Below are 22,284 nucleotides of genomic sequence, written 5' to 3'. Positions count from 1 at the left end.
AATTTATTGCATTTTTAATTTTCATTAAATTAAGACGTGATCTTATGGAAGTTCGTCACTTCGCACATTACAGTAGATGAAAACATGCAAAAAATGGTACCATGAGTTTTCAAAATTTATGCACTTATAATTTCAGACTTTAGAAATAATATTGCAAAATTACATTTACATTCACTACACCGTTGAGGAGAAATTAATAATAATAATGATAATAATAATATTGAAACCCTGACTTCTCGATTTGCAAGCTATTAACTGTAGCATTGTGGCAACGTTGGAAACAGTTACAAAGTAGCGTAGCAGAAACTACAACGAGTTCCTATAAGATGTTCAATCACAGGGGGCTATAATAGAATTACATTATGATAGACTTTTAGAATGAATATAATCCTCTAGTGATTAAATTAATAAATTAATGAACTCAGTACATAATGGAAAGGGGAACAAAATATAAACAGGAAATTAAATTTTATATTATATAAAGACGATCAGTACGTTGAATTCGGACATATTATATTATCAAACGATAAGAAAAATAAAGTAAGTAAGATTTCNATTTAATTAGAAAATATCCCTTGTAAGAAAACTATACAGAATATACGTACATACTATGAACACTGTCCCCTGTTATCTAGAGATAAAGTACTTATATCAAAAGTATTGGTTTATGCCACTCTTGCTCGTCTTCCCATCGAATGTATAATAAAAGAAATTGTATAAAAACTCGATAGACATAGCATGCCATCTGTGAGCCGATTTTCTAGAAAGTGTGGGAGCCTCGACGTCTCACAAGCCTATGGGCCTCCACAGCTTCTTACAGGGATAGGTTTACCTTTTGCCTCGTCGAAGTTTAGGCGTTGCAAGAGTGCGATGACACCACAGTTCTGGGTACTTTTAGCAATGAATAGAGAAAAGAGTAAGAATTCTATCCAAACAGAAAGTGGCCGTCTCGGATACCTACTGTAAAATGAACTGTGGAGTATATGAACACACAAACAGCTCGGTAACCTGCAAATAACTCTTGAACTTCTAATGATGTCAGCTCAATAATTGCTGAGAATCGGAAACATTTTCAGATCTGTATGTTACTGATGACTGGGAGGAATGGCCTGAGGAGAACGCTTCTGATGTACTGACACAGTCATTGAACACTCAGCATATTATGGGATAGACTTAAGGCTGGAATGCGGTGAAAATTAGTCACTTCTAAGGATAATGTTTAAGGCCGTAGTGTACATACCCTTTTAATAAGTAGCAAATTTATCAGTCTATGGAAATTATTTAAGGCAGTAGAGTATAAATTGTCGGTCAACAGATTGAAATAAATGACGTCTTAAGGTAGGAGTGTGGACAAACTTTGACTTAGAGAATTGATAATTTATGTGGTTAGCGGATAATGTTAAAACAGAAAAGTAACATATTCTGCGAAAACACTTGTATGTTACGGAAGAATTAGGAACATTCTTTATTAGAGGACTGATCTGTTTGTGCCATACCTTTAAGGCAGGATTGAACAATATGTAAGTAGAAGGACGTACTGTAGGATACGAACACTTCTCATTGCTCTGAGCAATTATTAAGATCTTTTTAATTCAGTAAATATATTAGACTTACGTGATTCCTGTTTTCTTTGTCAGTTTCTTCGACAGGTACATTTTCTCACCCGTGTTGCAACTATTTTGCTTAAGATAACGATGAGACACGGTCAATGTATTCATTGGCTTGGAATAATAAGGCACTGCAAGTCTGTTTCAGTTACTACTTGAAATTTGTAAGAAAATTGATTCGAGACTTCTATATTGAGGTTAGTAATTCAAACAGCAAGCCCCTAATTCCGCCTCAGCGTTGTGCAACTGATGCAGGTAGCTGAAATATCCACCGCCTTTATTGCTCGCCAGAAACTTGTATTCAGACTAGTTAATAGTTCTTTGCCTCCGTAAAATGGAATATATGTTCAATTATGCATTCAAAATGGCGTAGTAGCACGATCTGCATACCGACGCTAAATATGAAACATCGTTCCCGAAATAAAGAAACATGGAAATGACAAAGTTAGATTTGAAATAACCATGTGTGGATTTGTTAGCGACATAATGTTAATGCTTCAGTGTGAGAATTATATTCGGCTGGCTGTGGTTGTTCGTTCATTCTTCATCTGTTTGTGTTGATATCCCTTATGGACCTATAGTGAAAATAAACATGTTGAAGGAAATATGTTTACTGAAAGAAAGTTCAGGGGAGTTTCCATACGTCTGTGCATATTTCCATAACATCAGACACAGTGCAGAAGAGACAGGGGTTTTGACCATGCAATATCTTTCCTACGGCAATAGAACAAAAATCAGTAGAGATAACATTTACATTTTAGGGCTCAGTGCACCATATCGTTCTAGTTGCTCCCAGAAATTCCCGATAAAAGCAAGGAGACGGCAGATCACGCTACCAGACAGAAAATATGTGTCATTTCATCGGTCCTAGGAAGCAGGATACGCCTCTTTAAGGATGACGTAACAAAGTCACTTCCGCTGTGTGCACTGTAGCCCTTTAAGATATTTTCATATGTATTTTGGAGCCGAGCAGTGCACATCATGTCCTGGATCTGGAAGAGTTTTATGAAAGTGTCACATACGAGGTTTCAGTTTTTTCAGTCGTTCGTGTACCAAAATTCACCCTTAGTTACAGTATCACTGTTAATTTAACAGAATGTAGTGTATTATCAAGTACGGGCCTTTTTCCCCTCCCTAGGTCATGAATGAGACGGCGCATGCGCGAGCATGCACGCCCTTGCTGACGCCAGCGTTCGTAGCCTAGTCTTACAGGGGCAGCTGGTCTTCATATGGTTCTTGCTTAATCTTGGCCAGTTTGTTCCTCACCTGCAAACAGCAAGAAGCACAATAAATATTGCGTGATTTATGCAGCACAGTGGTTTCCAAGCTGCGGTTCGCGAAGCCATTAGGGTTACTCGAAATATTTCGGTGAATTATGCCCTTTTATGAAAACTTGTGTTGATATTATGTGTTGATAAGATAACGAACACCACATAGACGTATTATGTGGAAGTCTTTTTCGTCTATCGACATGTTATGGCCTACCTCTGGAACTAAAGAAAAGCTTTCGATCGAACTTCGTGTTGTCGTGCCTACACTGCACATTGTGTGAGGAGTCAGCACTGAACATTTTGTGGGGAGTCACATTTATGTTGATATGAGTCCAGCATAACATACTTTAAACGAGTCCGTAGATTATAACTAAAATTGAGATCTCATTAAAACATGCAATTTCTGAAATGTTTTCCATTTTGATCAATATTAGAGACATAAAGAAAAACAACTTCTAATTTAATGTAGTGTGACATCTGTAGTAAGATTAGACTTAAAACGATGGATTTGCCTTTGCAATAAATGAACGTCAAGGCCAATGGTGTATGCAGAACCGCAACTAATTACTTCCATAGTGCGGAGTCCTTTAGAAGCGAATAGGCACTTGGATTTCCCGCCTGTTATGAACCCTGAAATTTCATTACCGTCCTTACTAAAAGTACGCCATTGGACCCTGTCCTCAGCTAGATGAATGCAGTACACAGCCTCCAACGCCAACATTTTAAGAACCAATTCATCATTATTTTCCCATCTACGTACAGATTTTCCAAGTGACCTCTTCCCTTCAAGTCTTCTAATTTTTTAAATTAAAATCTAATCTCTGTAATGCGTGCTACATGCCCCGACCTGGTCTGAGGGCGTGGGGTTACTAGAAGTTGTGAAACTAAGCTCTCAGCCATATGATTCCAGCAAGATTGTACAACTGCCCATTAGATTGAACGATGATTATGAATGGTGAGAAAACACGGACATGGAAATAGGCTTCTGTGGACTGCTTCAGTGCATTTCCCTGGTGTTCACCTAGACGGGATGTGGCCAACACACTCCGCGCACATCTCATTTATGGGGATTTACAGATTAAACCTCCAACAACTGAAGAACTGAGTAGATGTATCCGAAGAAAAGTCTTATCTGTTATATAAGTATGAAAGGAATTTCAGCACATGTACATAAACTTTTATGGAGTGTCAGTAAGGCGTACGGAACAATGGGAAGCATTTCCAACTTGTGCTGTATTCTGGGTTTCAATCGGCAGGTTTGTCTGCTGCGCTCGCTGCCAGTCCGAATCTGAGTGGAACTGACTTGTTGGAACGAGCTTCTGACTTTTCTTACAGAGAAATCCAGCAACTTTGCGGATTCATATGCAGGGAATCGCAGTGTACTTTATACGAACCTTCTCGACTTCCTTGAAGACCCTTATGAGGTTGAGTCCAGCGAGTTTCTTGAGGTCTTTTGTGCTCCATTTGGGTTCATCTATTTGCGCCAACCGCTCAAATAGGTGAGGGTACTTTGACACGTCCTCCAATCCTTCTGGCATCCTGCAAAGCAAGGAACAGTTATGTGCGAGTGTTTCAGTTATAAATTCTCACAAATTTATTCTGAGATTCTCGCAGACAATACACGGTATAAAGTAGTACATATATTGATGACAAAACAAAGTGTTCAGGAAAACAGCTGGACTAAGTTCGTAATTCATTATGGACCTATTACATAACGAGGGACTGATTTTACAGGATAGTGAAATATAGAAGGCTACTGTAAGCTGGGCATGTAACTTATACGAGGGTATCAAGTTATGCGTACGCAATTTTGGTGGCAAAGTCTCCAGAGAAAATTTCACTTTGACGATCGAGGATATGGGAGGACAATATTAAGCCGCAATTTGGGCAAACATATTGTAAGGATAGGAGGAGGCTATAACTGGCCGAGAATTGAGTCCAGTAGTAGGAATTAGTATTAACACTGTTGCAACATCGGGTTCTGTTACTAAAAAGAGAACTTGTTTCACGGAGGAGGTGTACATAGAAGCCTAAATAATGCGCTCCATTCGTATCTCATTAAACACAAACAAAACAAACTCCGTGTCCTGTAGTTCGCAAGCGAACTATACCGACCGAGCGACCGCCGCTTGTCGGCGAAGTTAGTGACAGTTTTAGCGGATAGAGGCCGTCGCGTGGTCAGCGCACTGAATCCCCATGGCCGTTAATTTCGGTTTTCTAGACCGGAGCCTCTATTTCCTTAAAATAGCTCCTCAGTTATCCTCACGAGGCTGAGTGCACCCCTTTCCAGACCCACTACTTCACAGAAAATTCTGGTAGCGCCGGGAATCGAACCCGGACCTCTGGATCTGTAGCCAAGAACTCTGACCACTAGGCCACAGAGGCGGTTACAAAAGTTATATTCTATGAAATTTTTCCCACTCATTGTACGTAAGATTTATGGTGTTTGGATGACAGAAGATGTGAATGGGCTAACATACCTCACTTCCCCATTGTGCGTTCTTTAAGAAATACCTGAAAGCGGAACGCACCGAATGAATAGTTTTTTCAGACACCTATGATACTGTTATGAAGCACTGTACCCAGAATCACTTACCTGTCAACTCCATCATAGTCTGAACCTATGCCGACATGGTTCACGCCAGCTGTCTTTCGGATGTGGTTGATGTGGGCTGCGGAAATGCACGATTGTATTATTGTTATTATTATTATTAATTCTATTATTAACGAACTAAACTAACTTCAAGTTGCTAAGCCATTTTTGTGACGCCGACATTTGTGCAGCTACTCAAGAATTTCCCAACATTTTACGGAACCCGAAAGCTCATTACCGTGTTCACAAGACCCCTCTACGGGTCCCTATCCTAACCAAGATCATTCACAAGTTTGCAAAAATATCACAATCAGAATATCACACTCTAATCTCTCACCGCCATGAAATCGCTGCTGTCCCCTTTTATCTTATTTGACACCGCATAATGTTTGAAACAAAATAACCGTGTAAGCAGCCAGTACACAACTCCACTCCTCAACATGCAGGAAACTGATAATTTCTTACTAACACTCTCTTCACTACTTGTGGGACCTTACAGGAGAGTAACTTTGCATAGCCCGTACTGAAACGCAATGTACCATACGAGAACGTGGTGTTGAGATTCAGTTTAGACAAAACTGCACAAATTGTTTCTGAAGTGCTAGTAAAGTAAGGAACTTCGCCTTCGCCGCATTCGAGGTGAGTGAAATTACAAAGTAAAGTTTCTGTGAGAGGATTTCTGTATCTCTCTGCATATGATATAAAGGGCTGCATGGAAATTTCTCTGCAGTAACAGTACATATGTTTTCATTCTGAAAAAAAAAAGCTCAAAAATAAAATGGAGCAACATAACAGGGATATAGAAGGGGGTAATCCCTGAAGCAGGATTCGTTTTCTAAAGCGTGTGGATCTTGTTTTCGTGCCCATTTGTCCTGTTGTTTCTCTCATTAATAGTAGGGCATGGCAAGCAACAGGCAGTATAAATCAGTACTCTGACATGAGCAGATTTTGCTAATTTGTCCCACAATCATCTCTGAATTGGCATACAAGGAAAATGGCGATGCTTCCAGCCCCCAAAGGGTTAATCAGACAACAACTGGAACATTTGGCGCTTCTCGATCTACGTTCTACAGCAGATAAACAAGGAGTTCTGGGAAGAACTAATCGCTTGCTTTCCTTTCATAGGACAAGGATGGTATAGAAAACGAAAGAATTAGGGGGGACACACAAATAATGATGTCATAACACAAAACTAGCAACGGCCCGTTGCGTAGCAAAAATGTGGGGAGACACACAGACGGCAAGGTTAGCTCATAAGCTTCCTAAAAAAAGTTAAGGGGACACACACACACACACACAGCAAGGTGATCTCAGAAGTATCTATAATTTTTTAAAAAAGAGGAAAATAGGCTAAAATACTTTTTTTTTAGAACTGATGTGAATAAATACAGAGCCTCAGATTTCAAAATAAAATTACTAAATTTGGAAACGAAGGCTGAAAAAATCATTAATGGCGATTTCGCTATTCTTTATAACAGCACGAAACATTTGCCCGGCTTAGCTAAACACGTCAATATGGGATCGAAATACGGACTCTTGGAAAGAAACGTTAACGGCGCTACAGCAGCTCGGCATGTACTCACCTATGACATCATCCACTGTAGCGTTTTTCGATGCATTACACTGGATAAAGCCCGAGTAAAAGTTGACCATCACAATTCCGCCGTTTCTGGCCTGCAGAGTGAAATATTTACACTCATTAATTCTGTCGCTGTCACTGAACTGATACCAATACGGGAAAGGAATACCAATTTCACTTTTCCCTCTCGATCTTTTCATTACTGGTATTATGGACAGCTACTTTGTTTCGCATGGATACATTACCACCGTAGCTAGCACGTCGTCCCGTACGTTGCGATGATGGTTGCATAACGTATAGGCTGATGAATGAGAAAATATGACAGGTGCTTTCGATACGTTGAGGGCGTCTATCATGGTCTGGTGGGACACATGGGACAGGTCTACCAACATTCCTAGGCGGTTCATCTCGAGCACAACAGTCTGAAACACCACAACATGACAATCTGAAACTCGCCTGGACAGAACAGTAAATGCCTATCATTTGCAGAGAGCGGTTGCGTAACTATCTCGCCTGACAGGCTAAACCAGTAAGGTAATTTAAAGTTGTCCCTGTGCTTAACTAAGTAAGCATTACACCATGGGCGTATGGGGGAGTGGATATATAGATACACATTTTATTGACCTCGGCACTAGATGGAAGTGAGTGGTCAGCTTCACGCCCCGGCTACTTTACCCCGGAGAAAGAATCCCCGGTATCCATTGGGTAGGAGGTTGGGTGGGCCCCACAGCCGGTCTGGACGACATAGAGAAGTGAAGATTCTTGACCTTACCGGGACTCGAACTCCGAACACTCGGTCATATATCCGCCCTGATACTAAGACTGGACCAAGCGAGATCAACATGACTAAACTTCTTGACAGACTGATCGGCCGGCAAGGAAAAAGAGCGACTTTCTTTACAAGTTAGTAATTATGAATGATTAATTTTTATTAATGGATGTCGAAGGAAGCAATGTTGGCAAGCTTTAAGTATTATTCCAGCGAAGAAGAACATTAGTTACAGTCGGACTGATCACGGTGACGTTCGGAATGTGTTCGTTTCGAATCTCGGCTGCGATATGGGAAATGCTGACTGAAAATTATCATGGCTTTCCTAGCTCTTTTAGACTCGTAATAGCAATTGAAACAACATTAAGGAAATCCGATGTCAACACCGTCCAGTGTAATTGGTAAATGTTTTTTTTTAATAATTCATCGTTTACATGTGTTGGTCGGAGCGACCATCTTCAGCAGGACATATCAATACATGCGGAAACCAGTGTTACAATGACAGCGGTCACTACCAATACACACAGGCACCGCCACTACTGTGGCATGAATATAAAATCTTAGCCTTTAACAGTTACATAGATGTGGCTGAATTTATTAAACTTACTTACTTACTTACTCATGGAGCTGAGCCCTTCTGGAGGAGCCACCAATTCTGCAGCTACTCAAGAATTTCCCAGCATTTTATGCAACCCGAAGGTTCATCACCGTGTTCACAAGAGCCCTCTACTGGTCCCTATCCTCAGCCAGATCAGTCCAATCCATACCATCCCATCCTATCTCTCTAAGATCCATTCTAATATTGTCCACCTACCTACACCTTGGTCTTCCCTGTGGTCTCTTTCCTTCTGGCTTTCCCACCAATATCCTATAGGCATTCCTCGTCTCCCCTATTCGTGCTACATGACCTGCCCACCGCATCCTCCTTGACTTGATCAATCTAATTATACTTGGAGAAGAGTACAACTTATGAAGCTCCTCATTATGCGGTTTTCTCCAACCTCCTGTCACTTCATCCCTCTTCGGTCCAAATATTCTCCTCAACACCCTGTTCTCAAGCACCCTCAGTCTATGTTCCTCCCTTAATGTCAGAGACCAAGTTTCACATCCATACAGAACCACAGGCAAAATTATAGTTCTGTATATTCTAATTTTTACGTTTTTGAACAACAGACGAGAAGACAAAATGTTCTGGACTGAATGGTAGCAAGCATTACCTAAGTTCAATCTCCTGTTAATTTTCTCCTCAATCGATATGTTATCATTGTTCCGAAATATCTGAACTGTGCCATATTTTCAAAACATCTGTTTCCTATCTTCATGTCATGAATTTGCCCTGCATTTTGGTGACGAGGCAGTAACATATACTTAGTTTTCTCTGTGTTTACTTCTGGACCAACCTCGTTACTTGCGTCAATTAAAGTTTGTGTGTTTTTCTTTATGGTATCTACATTATCACCCAGTATATTCACATCATCGGCCGGTCACGGTAGCCGAGCGGTCTAAGGCATGTACTGTCTTCGCTCGCTCGGAAGCCGGGATCGTGGGTTCGAATCCCACTAAGGGCATGGATGTTTTTAGTTTGTGTGTGTGCGTTTTTCTGTGTTTGTGTACAGGTAGAGACCTTGCGACGAGCCGATCATCCGCTCAAGGAGTCCTACCAAATGTGTAAGATCTAGAAAACCCGAAGTGAACGGAGAAGTTCATGGAGGTAGGCCTAGGCTCACTGGGGCTGTAGTGCCAAGGAAAAAAAATAGTCACATCATCGGCGTAGACCAACAGCTGATGTGTCCCGTTTAGTTTCAGTCCCACTTGGTTTCCCTGGACCTTCCTAATTTCATATTCTAAAGCAAAGTTGATAAGGAGTGGCGATAAAGCATCTCCTTGTTTTAAACCATTCTGGATGGGAAATTTATCAGACAAATGTTTACCTACACGGACTTTACTATACGTTTCGTTTAAACCTAACTAGTTTCATGGGTATGGCTGAATTTATTAAAACATTTATAAATTATTACAATTAGTCTATTTATTAGTATGGTTTAAAAAATCTGTTAAAATGTAGAACCAATTTGATTCGTGTCCTTTATACTACTTCTCTTTAAAGGAAGTTGAGTGTCTACCGCGTCGTGGTTCCGTTGTTTGAAAATAGAAAACGGAGTTGATGATCTTTCATACTATTGCCAGTGTGACTAACCAGGATGAACCAAGTCAAATTTACCGATGTCACAAGTTCTTCCCAGAACCTATTGTTATTTGCTGTTATTACCTTTCCAAACTCCGTCAGACCGCCATGACGATCCTTCTCTGCATCAGGAGATATAGGTACGTCGTCCACTGGTGACCCATCTGCCCTGAGAAGAGGAGATTAAGGTTTCAGTCAAGTTCCAATTTAGAGCGTAGGGGAAGAACATAATTTGAAAGAAAAGGAAGGGCCAACACACACCACCAGACTGAAGGGGTAGATACTTATGCACTGAACTGGAGTGTACAGTGCCGGTCTCTGTAGCCGAGCGGTCTAAGGCATGTACTGTGTTCGCTCTCTCGGAAGCCGGGATCTTGGGTTCGAATCCCACATAAGGCATGGATGTTTGGTGTGTGTATGCGTTTATTCTGTGTTTGTGTTGTTCTGTATTTATGTAGAGGCTTTGTGACGAGCTGATCACCCGTCCAAGGAGTCCTACCGTCTGTAAAATGATCAAGAAACTGAGAAATCAGCCCTGCGCTCCAAAGTGGGAGTGAGAGAAAAAAATAGATATATAGAAGGAACGTGTATTTCAGTCCGTTATTTGTCATATTCAGACCTAACTGGCATCTCACTTTCATTTAGCACAGACACAAACCTACTGTTGTGAAGCTAACAGGGCTATAGAGATGCTTTAGTTTCCATCACAGTTTATCAGAAATTCAAAATATGGGGGAATTTTTCAAATGTACATTTTCTTTATTGCTAGTGGGGTGGGACTAAATCCCTTGTACTGCGGCCACTTCTGGCCTATTGTACCAGTCCCGATGATAGGTGAGGGTGATTGTGGAGCAATTGGTGGAATGAAGATTGGCAGGGGAAACCGAAGTACTCGGAGAAAACCTGCCCCAGCGCAACTTTGTCCACCACAAATCCCACTTGACCAGACCCGGGATCGAACCCGGGCCGCCGCGGTGGGAAGCCAGCGACTAACCGCTTGAGCTATAGCGCGGCCTCAAATGTAGATCTTACTGTATATATTATGTTATGGGCCAGTTCTTTTGTAAAAACAATTCTTTTCGAGAAATAATGCAAATAAAAACTACCTTAATACGAGGCAGTAAGTTTGAATTTATCGATATGAATCAAAACTACTTTCGCTCAATTATTTTCAGTGTGGAAGATCCAGTAACTTTTATCGAAACTCATCGAAATATTTCAGGGTTGAAAATATAAGGACGGACGGGCGATCATAGAAGACCTCTCCATTATGTGTTCGTTTGACAAACCCTGTGAAGTAGGAAGTGTCTGCAACGGTACTCACCACGGAGTGTTGCATGAGTGTGTAAGGGTGAGGTAGCGGACTCCCAGGTCATACATCTGTCTGAGAACTGCCAGGCGACTGTCTATTGAATGGCCTCCCTCTGCCCCTATCAGACTTGCGATCTTCTTGTTTTGAAAAGCCTCCAAAATACCTGTAATGATTAAGTGGGCATTAACATGATAATCTGCATGGGAAATCGTGATCATCACCACCATCATGGTTGTGATTACAAGAGAAATTTGAAACAGTTAATAAGTTAGGTCCTAAATAATAAATTGGCATATTCTTCCAACTGGACCGCCTCTGTGGTCTAGTGATCAGAGTTCTTAGCTACAGATCCAGAGGTCCCGGGTTCGATTCCCGGCGCTACCAGATTTTCTGAGAAGTAGTGGGTCTGGAACGGGGTCCACTCAGCATCTTAAGGATAATTGAGGAGCTGTTTCAAGGAAATAGAGGCTCCGGTTTAGAAAACCGAGATTAAGGGCCGTGGGGATTCGTTGCGCTGACCACGCGACACCCTCTATCCGCTAAAGTTGGAACTAACTTCGTCGACAAACGGCGGCCGCTCGGTCGGTATAGTTCGCTTGCCGTCTCAAGTCACGGAGTTTGTTTTTGGGTTTTGTATTCTTCCATCTTTCTTCGTTGACGATGACGATTATGGAACAACTGTATAATGATAATTGGCACGAGAAAGCAGAGGCCTTGGGGCAAGATATATCCCCATGCCACACAACAAATCCTATATGCATAACGACTCTGCTGGGATTGAACCCGGGCCTCATCAGTACGATCCCGTTGGATTACTACCTGAGCTATATCATGGCTTGTAATTAATGTCAATAGCCTTATTGTGATATGTCAATGCATTGCCAGGCAACGGCCCGATGAACACCCCGCGACACGCGCAGGCAGCAATAGGACGAATGTTTATAGCTCGTTGCTAGACAAGAGTGAGCCCGTCACTGAGTTAAGTCCTGTCTGTCTCCCGGTTGGTCAGTCATCGATTCGGCCCCTCGGTGACTGGGTCAGTTACATCTTTAGTTTTAGCTTCTCAGACAATTCACTTATTAACACTTAAAGTTACCATCTGCCGTGGTGACCAGTTTCAAGTGGTCTGGATACTTCTTGATGAGCCTTTTGATCACATCTATTTGCTCCAGAGTCTGTGCGACAGAGCCCGTCACTGAGTTAAGTCCTGTCTGTCTCCCGGTTGGTCAGTCATCGATTCGGCCCCTCGGTGACTGGGTCAGTTACATCTTTAGTTTTAGCTTCTCAGACAATTCACTTATTAACACTTAAAGTTACCATCTGCCGTGGTGACCAGTTTCAAGTGGTCTGGATACTTCTTGATGAGCCTTTTGATCACATCTATTTGCTCCAGAGTCTGTGCGACAGCGTCTTTGTACTGAGACTTACAGGAGACGTAGGCCACCCAGAACTGCGAGCAAAGTGCGACATATTTAGTGAAACTGTTCTAGAGATGAAGTGACAAGAGGTTGGAGGAAACTGCATAATGAGGAGCTTCATAAATTGTACTCTTCTCCAAGTATAATTAGAATGATCAAGTCAAGGACGATTAGGTGGGCCGGGCATGTAGTACGAATGGGGGAGAAGAGGAATGCATATAGCATATTGGAGGGAAAGTCAGAAGGAAAGAGACCGCTGGGAAGACCAAGACGTAGGTTGGTGGAAAATAATAAAATGGATAGGGATGGTAAGGACTGGATTGATCTGGCTCAGGATATGGACTAGTGGAGGGATCTTGTGAACTTTCGGGTTCCATAAAATGATGGGAAATTCTTGAGAAGCTGCAGAATTGGCGGCTCCTCCAGAAGGGCTTAGCTCCATGAGTAAGTAAGTAAGTAAGTGAAACTCTTCTTTTGTAGTGGACGAGATTGAATTTGGTAACTGCTGCTACGATCCGGTTCAGAATATTCAACCTCTGCATATCACGTGAACCAATTTAAATTCTAAAATATGAAATAGACCAAGTTTGATACAAGTTTCATATACAGTAAAAGTTATGCAGGACCGATATAAATCCTAATTAAATTCAACTGATAACATTCAATGTAGACTCCCAATACATTTCACGGAACTGTGTTCAGTAGTTTGTGAGGTGGGGTTAGAAACACGACGACAAAAGGACGGACAGACAAGACCTTCTCTGCTTAGATCCGTGTGATCTACAAGGAATGATAACTCTTCTCACCTGAGCTCCCACTCTGCCTTCCTTCAGTCTTCTCAGGTCCGTGAAGCAGCTACTGCAGTTCCACACAGGATCACCCTTCAAATCTTCGAAACTGAAGTTCTTCAGGAAGTTGTGATTCAGCGTCTTTAAGTTGTAAGGCAAGTCGTTATGCCTGAAACAGACGCCATAACTCTTCATAATTTCGAAACGAAACGGAAGATACACTGGGTTCGCCATGCAAATAAGGACCGAATAATACAGATATATTATACAGGTTGTCCTAGGAGGAAAGGTCAATATATCTGGGAGCTCCTAGTATCGGTCATTCTGAGCAAAGAGATATTTATGTACATGTGTCCTATTCCGAACGGGTTTCGAGATGCAGCTACTTCACTGTACAGTAGTTTGGATTTGGCGCCAAATGTTGTCCTTCCCTCCCGCCGTACTGAGGCACTGTCTGCAGTATGTGAATTTGTGTCAAGAGTCAGTTGACCGTTGTGACTGTTGATAGTGATATTATAGGAGTGTTATGAAAAAGTTGCATATCTGTTGACGAATACCGTCGGCGGATTCCTATGCGCAGAATTCCGAGTCAAGATGCACTCAGACAAGAAACACGCCATGTCCCAACACGATTTGCAAAGTGAATTGATATTGAGGGTGGAATTTTCAAAAATGTATTATACTCGTACTTGGTAATCTGTAACAACGGCGGTCACGGTAGCCGAGCGGTCTAAGGCACGTAGTCTTCGCTCGCTCGGAAACCGGGATCGTGGGTTCGAATCCCATTCAGGGCATGGATGTTTAGTTTGTGTGTGTGCGGTTTTCCGTGTTTGTGTACAGGTAGAGGCCTTGCGACGAGCTTATCACACGCCCAAGGAGTCCTACCGTATGTGTAAGATCTAGAAAAACTGAAGTGAACGGAGAAGTTCATGGAGGTAGGCCTAGGCCCACTGGGGCTGTAGTGCCAAGGAAAAAAATAACTGTAACAACTTTGTACTTGATTAATAAATACCAGTATTAGAAGCAATACGCAATATCTCCTTCTTACCAACAATTTTGGAACTTTACAGTGAAACAGCTTTATCTGGGAAACCAATCGGAATAGGACACATGTATGTATACAATATTTTGCTTAGAATGACTGATACTATGACCTCCCAGAAAATTGACCTTTTCTTCTGGGACACTCTGTATATGATCTTGGTGGCAAGAAATAAGAATATTTTCGGAACGGTTACAGATTCAAACATGACGGAACGTGAAAAGAGCATGGAAACTCATGAGGTTTATGTGGAGTATTTTGATGTCCGCCTTCATATGGCGTAACGAGAGATTGGACTTAACCGGGTCTAGATAAGGCAAGCTTCAGCCAACGCAACAATAAATTTTGGGTGCCGTAGTGTCAGGGAATTTCTTCGCCTGTTGACCACCTCGTATAAACTTTTCAAGGATGACCACTGTAGAGTGGGTTAATTCTCTGCAAATTAATTCTTAAGCGGGACATCCCGCCTGGTATAATTCGTGGACATACCGGAATGCGAGACGTGAATGAAATACTAATCGATTTATTACACCTCTTAAGGGAGATTTTATATGATCTTTTTATTGCAAAGCTGTCATTTCGTGGCCACCGTCATATCACATGCAAATGGTAATGTCACACTGGGCCCTGTTTGTAAGGATGAATATACGACGCGAGACTGACTATACAAGTACAGGCGTTGAACAAAACAATGGAACACTAGCGACACCGTACGAATTTCTTTCTTAATATGATGCTGGACCAGCTTTTGTCTTCAATACAGCCGCAATCCTTCTTGGAATGGACTCGTACAAGTTTCGAACAGTCTCTAGCGGAATTTTATACAATTCTTCTTCAAGAACATCTTCAGGTTGCTTTATAGATGTTGGAGATGGAAATCTGTTCCTCAATTAAGTCACCAAAACTGACCAGAGTGGTTCATTGATATTCAAATCTGTTTTTTTTTTTGGCTAGGGAAAATGCTGAAGTTCACCTTCACACATTTCAAGCAATGACTGTACAGTTCCAGCTGTGTGAATGGGGGCACTGTTGTCTTGGAAAACTGCATCGATGTTCGGAAATAACGTCTGGATCATGGGATGCACCTGATTACTCAACCTGTCCACTTATTCTCTTTCAGGAATTCGTATATGAAGGATAACTGTGGGACTAACTGAATATTGTGCCACGATATTGCTGCCGAGACAAACACTGAACATCCCCGTGTTTCACTGTTGGAACCAGGCATTCCAGATTGTAGGCTTTCTTAGTGTTCTCCAAACGCAATTTTTTCCTGCTGTAGGGAACAGCGTGAAGGATGACTCATCTGACCATATTACGCGAGCGTTTCCGGTTGTCTGATATCCAGGTTTTACGGTCGTGACACAATTGTTTACGCATCTAAGCATTACTTTCGGTATTCAGAGGTTTAGCAATTACAGCCCTACCATGGATGTTAGATTTGTGAAGCTCACATCGGACAGTTTTTGTGGAAACATGGTCTTCAGGATGAATATTCAGTTCTGCTTTAACCTGTGCTGCAGTATATCTGTGGTTTCCCGAAACAGTCCTTCTCAATATACCAAGATCTTTTTCTGTCAATGTTGAATTTCGCCCACTGTTCCTCTTCGCTGATGTTGTCTTCTCATGAGTCGTGTATGCCGACATAACCTTAGAAACTGTCGCTCTTGGACACCTAGCAATGTGGCAGTTTTTATTATAGACGCTCCAGTTAACGCGCACGAACAATCTGTCCTCTTTCCAAATCGGACAAGTCTCCAATTTCCCGATTCTTTCATATGGACTGTCACTCAACACAATCACTACTCCACTGACACGAACATTACAGATTGTAAACAAACGGAAGAACATTCAGTGTTGCCAGCTAATATCCTTTCAGTGTAGCCGACACAAATTCTGTTCCTGAATTTTTTAGTGTTTCCATTATTTTGTCCACTTCTGTAACTATGCAACAAAAAGGATACTTATGGTAAGGGCATATCGTAAATGATCCTTTAAAACACTAACAATTCTTTTATTTTAAATCGAAGTTTACAAATATAGTATAATTATATGTGGCGACAGTGATAAAGTTAATATATATTGCTTAAAGTATCTTGATGACTGAAGTATAAAGTTCTGTTGGATTAAATAGGCCTACGTGGAATTGTACAAATGACCATAATGAAAGGAACTTTACGTACTTTATTTCCTATGTACTGTCACGTGTTTATGGTTGCGTGGCTAATATTAACGGGTTTTGGAATGGATGTTTGGATTTATTGACGCCTTCTTTACAGACATAATCAAAATCAATTGCAGTAACTCACAATAAATCTTCAGCCCAACCCTTCCCCCTGACCGCCGAGGTCCCTCTCCATTCTGAATCTGATTTGATTCTGTTCTGCACTACTTATATAGTCTCGAGCCGGGCCCTCAGAAAACACATCCGTTGCCTAATACTGGACGTCCTCTATTGTTGTATTTACAGCGCCGTTGCATAGCAACTGAAGTTATCCGATTGTTGTCTGCATATTCGTCGCCGCCGGAATGCGTTTACCTAGTCGTTCCCTAGCAATGTGTCTACATGTCACAGTATGAACTACACACTGTCTTCAATGACACTGTGCTTTAGTATAGGTTAACTTACAGATTTTCAAACTGCCTCGCATTTTCGGGTTAATATTGTTTTCGTTGACAAATATGATTACGTATTGCAAGTACTTGAAAGGAGAAGTCGAGTGGGCCCCAATTCAGTTTCTTATCTAGAAAACCGAGATTAACGGCCGTGGTAATCCGTTGCGCTGACCACGCGACACCCTCTATCCGCAGAAGTTGCAACTAGCTTCCCTGACAAGCGGCTGTCGCTCGGTCGGTAATAGTTCGCTTGCGGACTAAAGGTCACGGAGGAAAGTAAAATTAATAGTGTACACCTACATTTGCGATTTAACTCTTCCTACGTCGAGTGTTCTTTTAAACTGAAATATTTTCCAATTGTGTTCCTTTCTCTGTGTACCATCAATTCACAGACACGTTACACAACAAGAAATAGAAGTTATCTTCATTGATATCGTTAAATATTTGTCAAAAGGCCGGAATTTCTAGTCGAGGTATATTGTTAGTAACACCGAAAGGACTAATGGGGTTAAACTGTACTCTTCCTTACCCGTCCACCAGGGGAACTTCTTTAAGGATACCGGCTCCAATTGCAGATTCTTCGCCTCCCAGTGTGGCGGCGAGCACAATGGCGATAATCACCAGAACACCGAGAATCACACCGCCCACCAGCACCAAGTTTCTGGAAACTGATCAGAAAAAAGAAACATGTAGCAAGTATGTTGGCCTCTAAATCAACTGAGCAAGGTCCTACTTGAGGAAAAGTTTGCCGCTCAGATGGTCCATTATGATGCCCGCGTCTAGACTTATACGGAGCCGGCTGAATCCAGTCCATATCAAAGATTATTGCTTTAAGATACGTATTAATAATATGATACGATGCCTGAAAGCCTGAAGTGCGCAGTCAGAGAAGCACAAGGGGACGTCTGTTGCTAGACAACGGATAGGTAAACACTTGTTCCCGCAGCAACGATTTAACACACGTTTCTATCGAGGTAGATTCCTACAAACCAACTCAGTACAAAACACATTTCCGCGGCAATGAATGTCCTGGCATAAATCAAACACCCCGAGTGTAAGAGTACGTTATAAATATTGGGGTTATTCATATAAATGTCAAGACGTGGGAGTACTGTACTTCTGAGACACTAATTAAAATGGGCAGGAATTAATTTTTTGTAGAATCTAGGCACAATTGAGAAAAAAACAAAGCAACAATCAGAGAAACAAAGGACCTGAAAGTTACCTAGAGCATTACTACTACAGTAACACCCTCGGTGCTCTGGATTAGACTCTATTTTTCGAAGACTACAGTTACTGTCAGCAGATGTTCTTATGACACGTCATCACCCACATTTCAACGANTAGAGCATTACTACTACAGTAACACCCTCGGTGCTCTGGATTAGACCCTATTTTTTCGAAGACTGCAGTTACTGTCAGCAGATGTTCTTATGATACGTCATCATCCACATTTCAACGATTCACGATCTGTCATCAAACTGATATATTTCACGTTCTTCTTGTGCATTTAGTATTGTCACGTGTAGGGTGGTACGCGCGACGAAAATGACGGGTTTGAGTGGATTTATTAGCACTTCGGTTACAGCCTCTCTTAATTACAGTCAATACTGCGATATCGCTGCTTTACACACACTGGTCCTCTCCTGGTAACAATACTAAAACAGAGGAACTAGCGCTTCAGATCACTCCAAACATTACACATGAATAAAATCTTCTAATTGCACTTCAAATCCTCACAGGTCGACGAAATTTCCGGGGCTGTCTCCTGCCGAGAACTCAGAACTCTGTCGGTTATTGCCTTGGTTAAAGTCAAAGTTACACTGCGACCGACGGTCAGTCAGTAAGTCTTGGAGTCGAGCCCCATATTTATTATTGCTTGACAGTTAGGTCTTCCTTTTGTGGGGCGCCATCTCTGACGAGAGGACGGGTCTGTCTTTTGTATATGCTGCTGGTCCTTGCCAGTGCAGTCTTTCTCGGGGCCGAGTTCCTTGGAACTTGGAACCATATTTTACTCTCCCAAATTTGAGACTTCCCTTTTCGTCGCCTCCTACGACTCGCAGGGTCACGCTGGAGGTATTCGACTCCGCCTCCACACGGGTTATTCTTTAGAATCTCGTTATATGGCCGCGGCACGGACCACACAGAAAACATTCTTTCTATTGTTGAGGTCTGTTTACAGAGCCGCTGCATAGCAACGGTCGCGGAGCGGACCCCATAGAGAACTGTATATTGTTGCGTAATGTAACGTGTTTACAGAGCTGCTGCCGTTACAGTATACACGTATATGCAGTATACATACTTCCCACTGTTTTTAACCTTGGTTGTAGGCCTTCTAGTCAAAATATATGGGGATTTCGCTTCGGAATTCCAGGTTTCATCCGCCGATTAATATTAACTTCGCATAAATATTTACATAAAAGTCAAGAATAAGAGCAAACAGTTCAATTCGAGTCACCGAAGGCAATTACACTGTCAGGTTCAAACAGCGCTGCGTGGCCGTACTGCCCGGTGATATAAAAGGCGTGCTGAAGACATTCCTGCTAGCGTAGTTTACATATGTCATACATGAGTGCTTTTTATGTATATGCCTTTTTAGAGATGTCAGGAAGTTCTGTGAAGAACGTATAGCGCATTATGTTCCTTTGAATGCTTTAATATTTAAATGGTGATGATTTAAATTAGAATGTTTAAGGAGTGCATTCTGTTGTGTGTCAGTGCTATATACTTGTATATGCGTTTTTGTTCTTCCTGTCAGACAAAACAAAACCCAAATAATTCGGATTCTACTGTCCTAACTGAGCTTATTGGTCGTACAGCGTCGCTACATGTTTCGGTTCATGGGGCCATCATCAGGGGATATATTAAGAAGCTTTAGACTATTGAATTGTGCCTCCTATATGGATCCATATACTGTGTTTATCGTAGTGTTTTACAAATAAAATAAAAAATATGGCGTGCTTCTCTCACTTTCACTAATCACCTTTATATGCACAGATTAAATGGTTCTATACTGAACCTAAACTGGTTTAAAATGTATTAAACAAGCATTTAAAACTTATTAAAAATCTTCAAAATTTGTACAATAATCGAAAAGTTTAAATATTATTAAAATTGTAAGGTATGAAACTTATGGAAATATCATATTCTGGATATTGTTAGTGGTTAATTCTCATCCTTCCGGTCAGGGTAGCCGAGCGGTCTAAGACATGTACTGTCTTCGCCCGCTTGGAAGCCGGGACCGTGGGTTCGAATCCCACACAAGGCATGAATGTTTGGTATGTGTATGTGTTTATTCTGTGTCTCTGTTGTCCTGTATTTAGGTAGAGGCCTTGAGACGGGCTGATCGCCCGTCCAAGGAGTCCTACAGTCTGTAAAATGCTCAGAAAGGAGAGAAACAACCTCGACACCGCAAGGGTATAAGAGGAACGGATTGAGAGAGTAGGTAATTCTCATCTTTAAGTCTAAGTAAGGTATGGATTTTCTCTGCTGGTCTTGTTGGGCTTGTCTGTGCCTACAGTTGGGACTCGACAAGCGATGAAAACAGCGTAGGCTCGAATAAAGACTACAGATCCAACAACAAACTTAATATACCCAACCACGATCCAACGCCAAATATGAACAACATAGGGGAAAACAATTACATCGCATACACAACATTTGGATCAAGATAATAGCCATAAGCCGAACTGGGATCACAGACAACAACAAGCCAAAGATGAACAACAGAGAGAATCTATACCTTATTTAATCTAAGGATGAGAATTAACCACTAAAAATATCCAGAATATTTTACATAAATGTAATATTTTAACATTTTAATAATATTTCAACTTATCAATATATTGTTTAATATTTGAAGATTTTTAATAAGTTTTAAATGCTTGTTTAATACATTTTAACAGTTTAGGTTCAGTATAGAACCATTTAATCTGTGCCTGTAAAGGTGATTAGTGAAAGTGAGAGAAGCACGCCATATTTTTCATTTTATTTGTAAAACACTACGATAAACACAATATATGGATCCATATAGGAGGCACAATTCAATAGTCTAAAGCTTCTTAATATATCCCCTGATGATGGCCCCATGAACCGAAACATGTAGCGACGCTGTACGACCAATAAGCTCAGTTAGGACAGTAGAATGTGAGTTATTTGGGTTTTGTTGTGTCTGACAAGGAAAACAAAAACTCGCTCACTCATGGAGTTGAGCCCTTCTCGAGAAGGCGCCAATTGTGCAGCTACTCAAGAAATTTCCCAGCATTTTATGGAAACCGAAGTTTAATTACCGTGTTCACAAGAGCCCTTTACTGGTCCCTATCCTGAGCCAGATAAATCCAATCCATACCATCCCATCCTATATCTCTAAGATTCATTTTAATATTGTTCACCCACCTACGTCATGGTCTTAACTCATATGACGAAATTAGAATTACTGGTTGATTTCTGTACCAGTTCCCACTAGTACAGATTTCAACGACGTTAAATTTTCACGATTCTTCAACGAATCGCACCGGTGTCATGTTTACACACTTGTGGAAGTGCCCACTGCAATTAAATGTCATCGTTCACTCAATTTACTCCTCGCCTTTCAAGTGACCATATGTAGTTACGCAACACAGTCATAAACCACTTCCTATGACATTATATATATGTACATGTACGTGTGTGGAAAGTATATAAATAACTCAAAGTCATAAACCGCCTCCTAATATATATATACGAAAGTACTTATTCACTTATGCCAATAGTGCTTAACTGACAGTTACGATTACAGTCAGCAAATGTGTGTATTTCATAACTCGTGACGTTATATAAGTATAATCGCCGGTTACTTATTTATAATACAAGGTAATACATGCCTGTCGTAAAACACAAACACACACACACATACAAAATGTTTCATACGAATTACATATGTTGAAAGTCTCCATATGCAAAATTTCGCATGCCTACCTCAAATTCTTAACTAATTAACTGCATAAAATTAAAACTTGAGATATATCGTGCTGCCACCATGGGGCTGGTTTACAGTCTAAAAAATACCTTTGTAAATTTCCAGATTTTGAATATACTCGTACAGCGTATTATCATGCAAAATGTT

At 41.2% G+C, this 22,284-nt stretch overlaps 1 protein-coding gene across 2 annotated transcripts in view; it reads right to left on the bottom strand.

The window, feature by feature from the left end:
* Positions 1 to 2,202: 2,202 nt before the first annotated feature.
* The window catches only part of LOC111864511 (dipeptidase 1), a 41,227-nt gene continuing 21,145 nt past the window's right edge, over positions 2,203 to 22,284 (bottom strand). Inside the window, exons 2-12 of one of the 2 annotated variants that reach the window (XM_023851807.2) lie at positions 17,710 to 17,848; positions 13,541 to 13,691; positions 12,650 to 12,766; positions 12,413 to 12,428; positions 11,329 to 11,479; positions 10,089 to 10,173; positions 7,296 to 7,472; positions 7,055 to 7,145; positions 5,475 to 5,550; positions 4,273 to 4,417; positions 2,203 to 2,873 (exon numbers count right to left, since the gene is read on the bottom strand). In XM_023851807.2, coding sequence (XP_023707575.1) covers positions 2,814 to 2,873; positions 4,273 to 4,417; positions 5,475 to 5,550; positions 7,055 to 7,145; positions 7,296 to 7,472; positions 10,089 to 10,173; positions 11,329 to 11,479; positions 12,413 to 12,428; positions 12,650 to 12,766; positions 13,541 to 13,691; positions 17,710 to 17,848 — 1,208 coding nt within the window. In that variant the 3' untranslated portion in view covers positions 2,203 to 2,813. Of the gene's footprint in view, positions 2,874 to 4,272; positions 4,418 to 5,474; positions 5,551 to 7,054; positions 7,146 to 7,295; positions 7,473 to 10,088; positions 10,174 to 11,328; positions 11,480 to 12,412; positions 12,476 to 12,649; positions 12,767 to 13,540; positions 13,692 to 17,709; positions 17,849 to 22,284 lie in introns of both variants that reach the window. The other variant, XM_023851806.2, reaches the window with a different exon arrangement.

The sequence above is a fragment of the Cryptotermes secundus genome, unplaced genomic scaffold, assembly GCF_002891405.2.
Source record: "Cryptotermes secundus unplaced genomic scaffold, Csec_1.0 scaffold948, whole genome shotgun sequence".
NCBI lineage: Eukaryota > Metazoa > Arthropoda > Insecta > Blattodea > Kalotermitidae > Cryptotermes > Cryptotermes secundus.
This window is presented reverse-complemented; position numbering and strand designations above follow the sequence as displayed.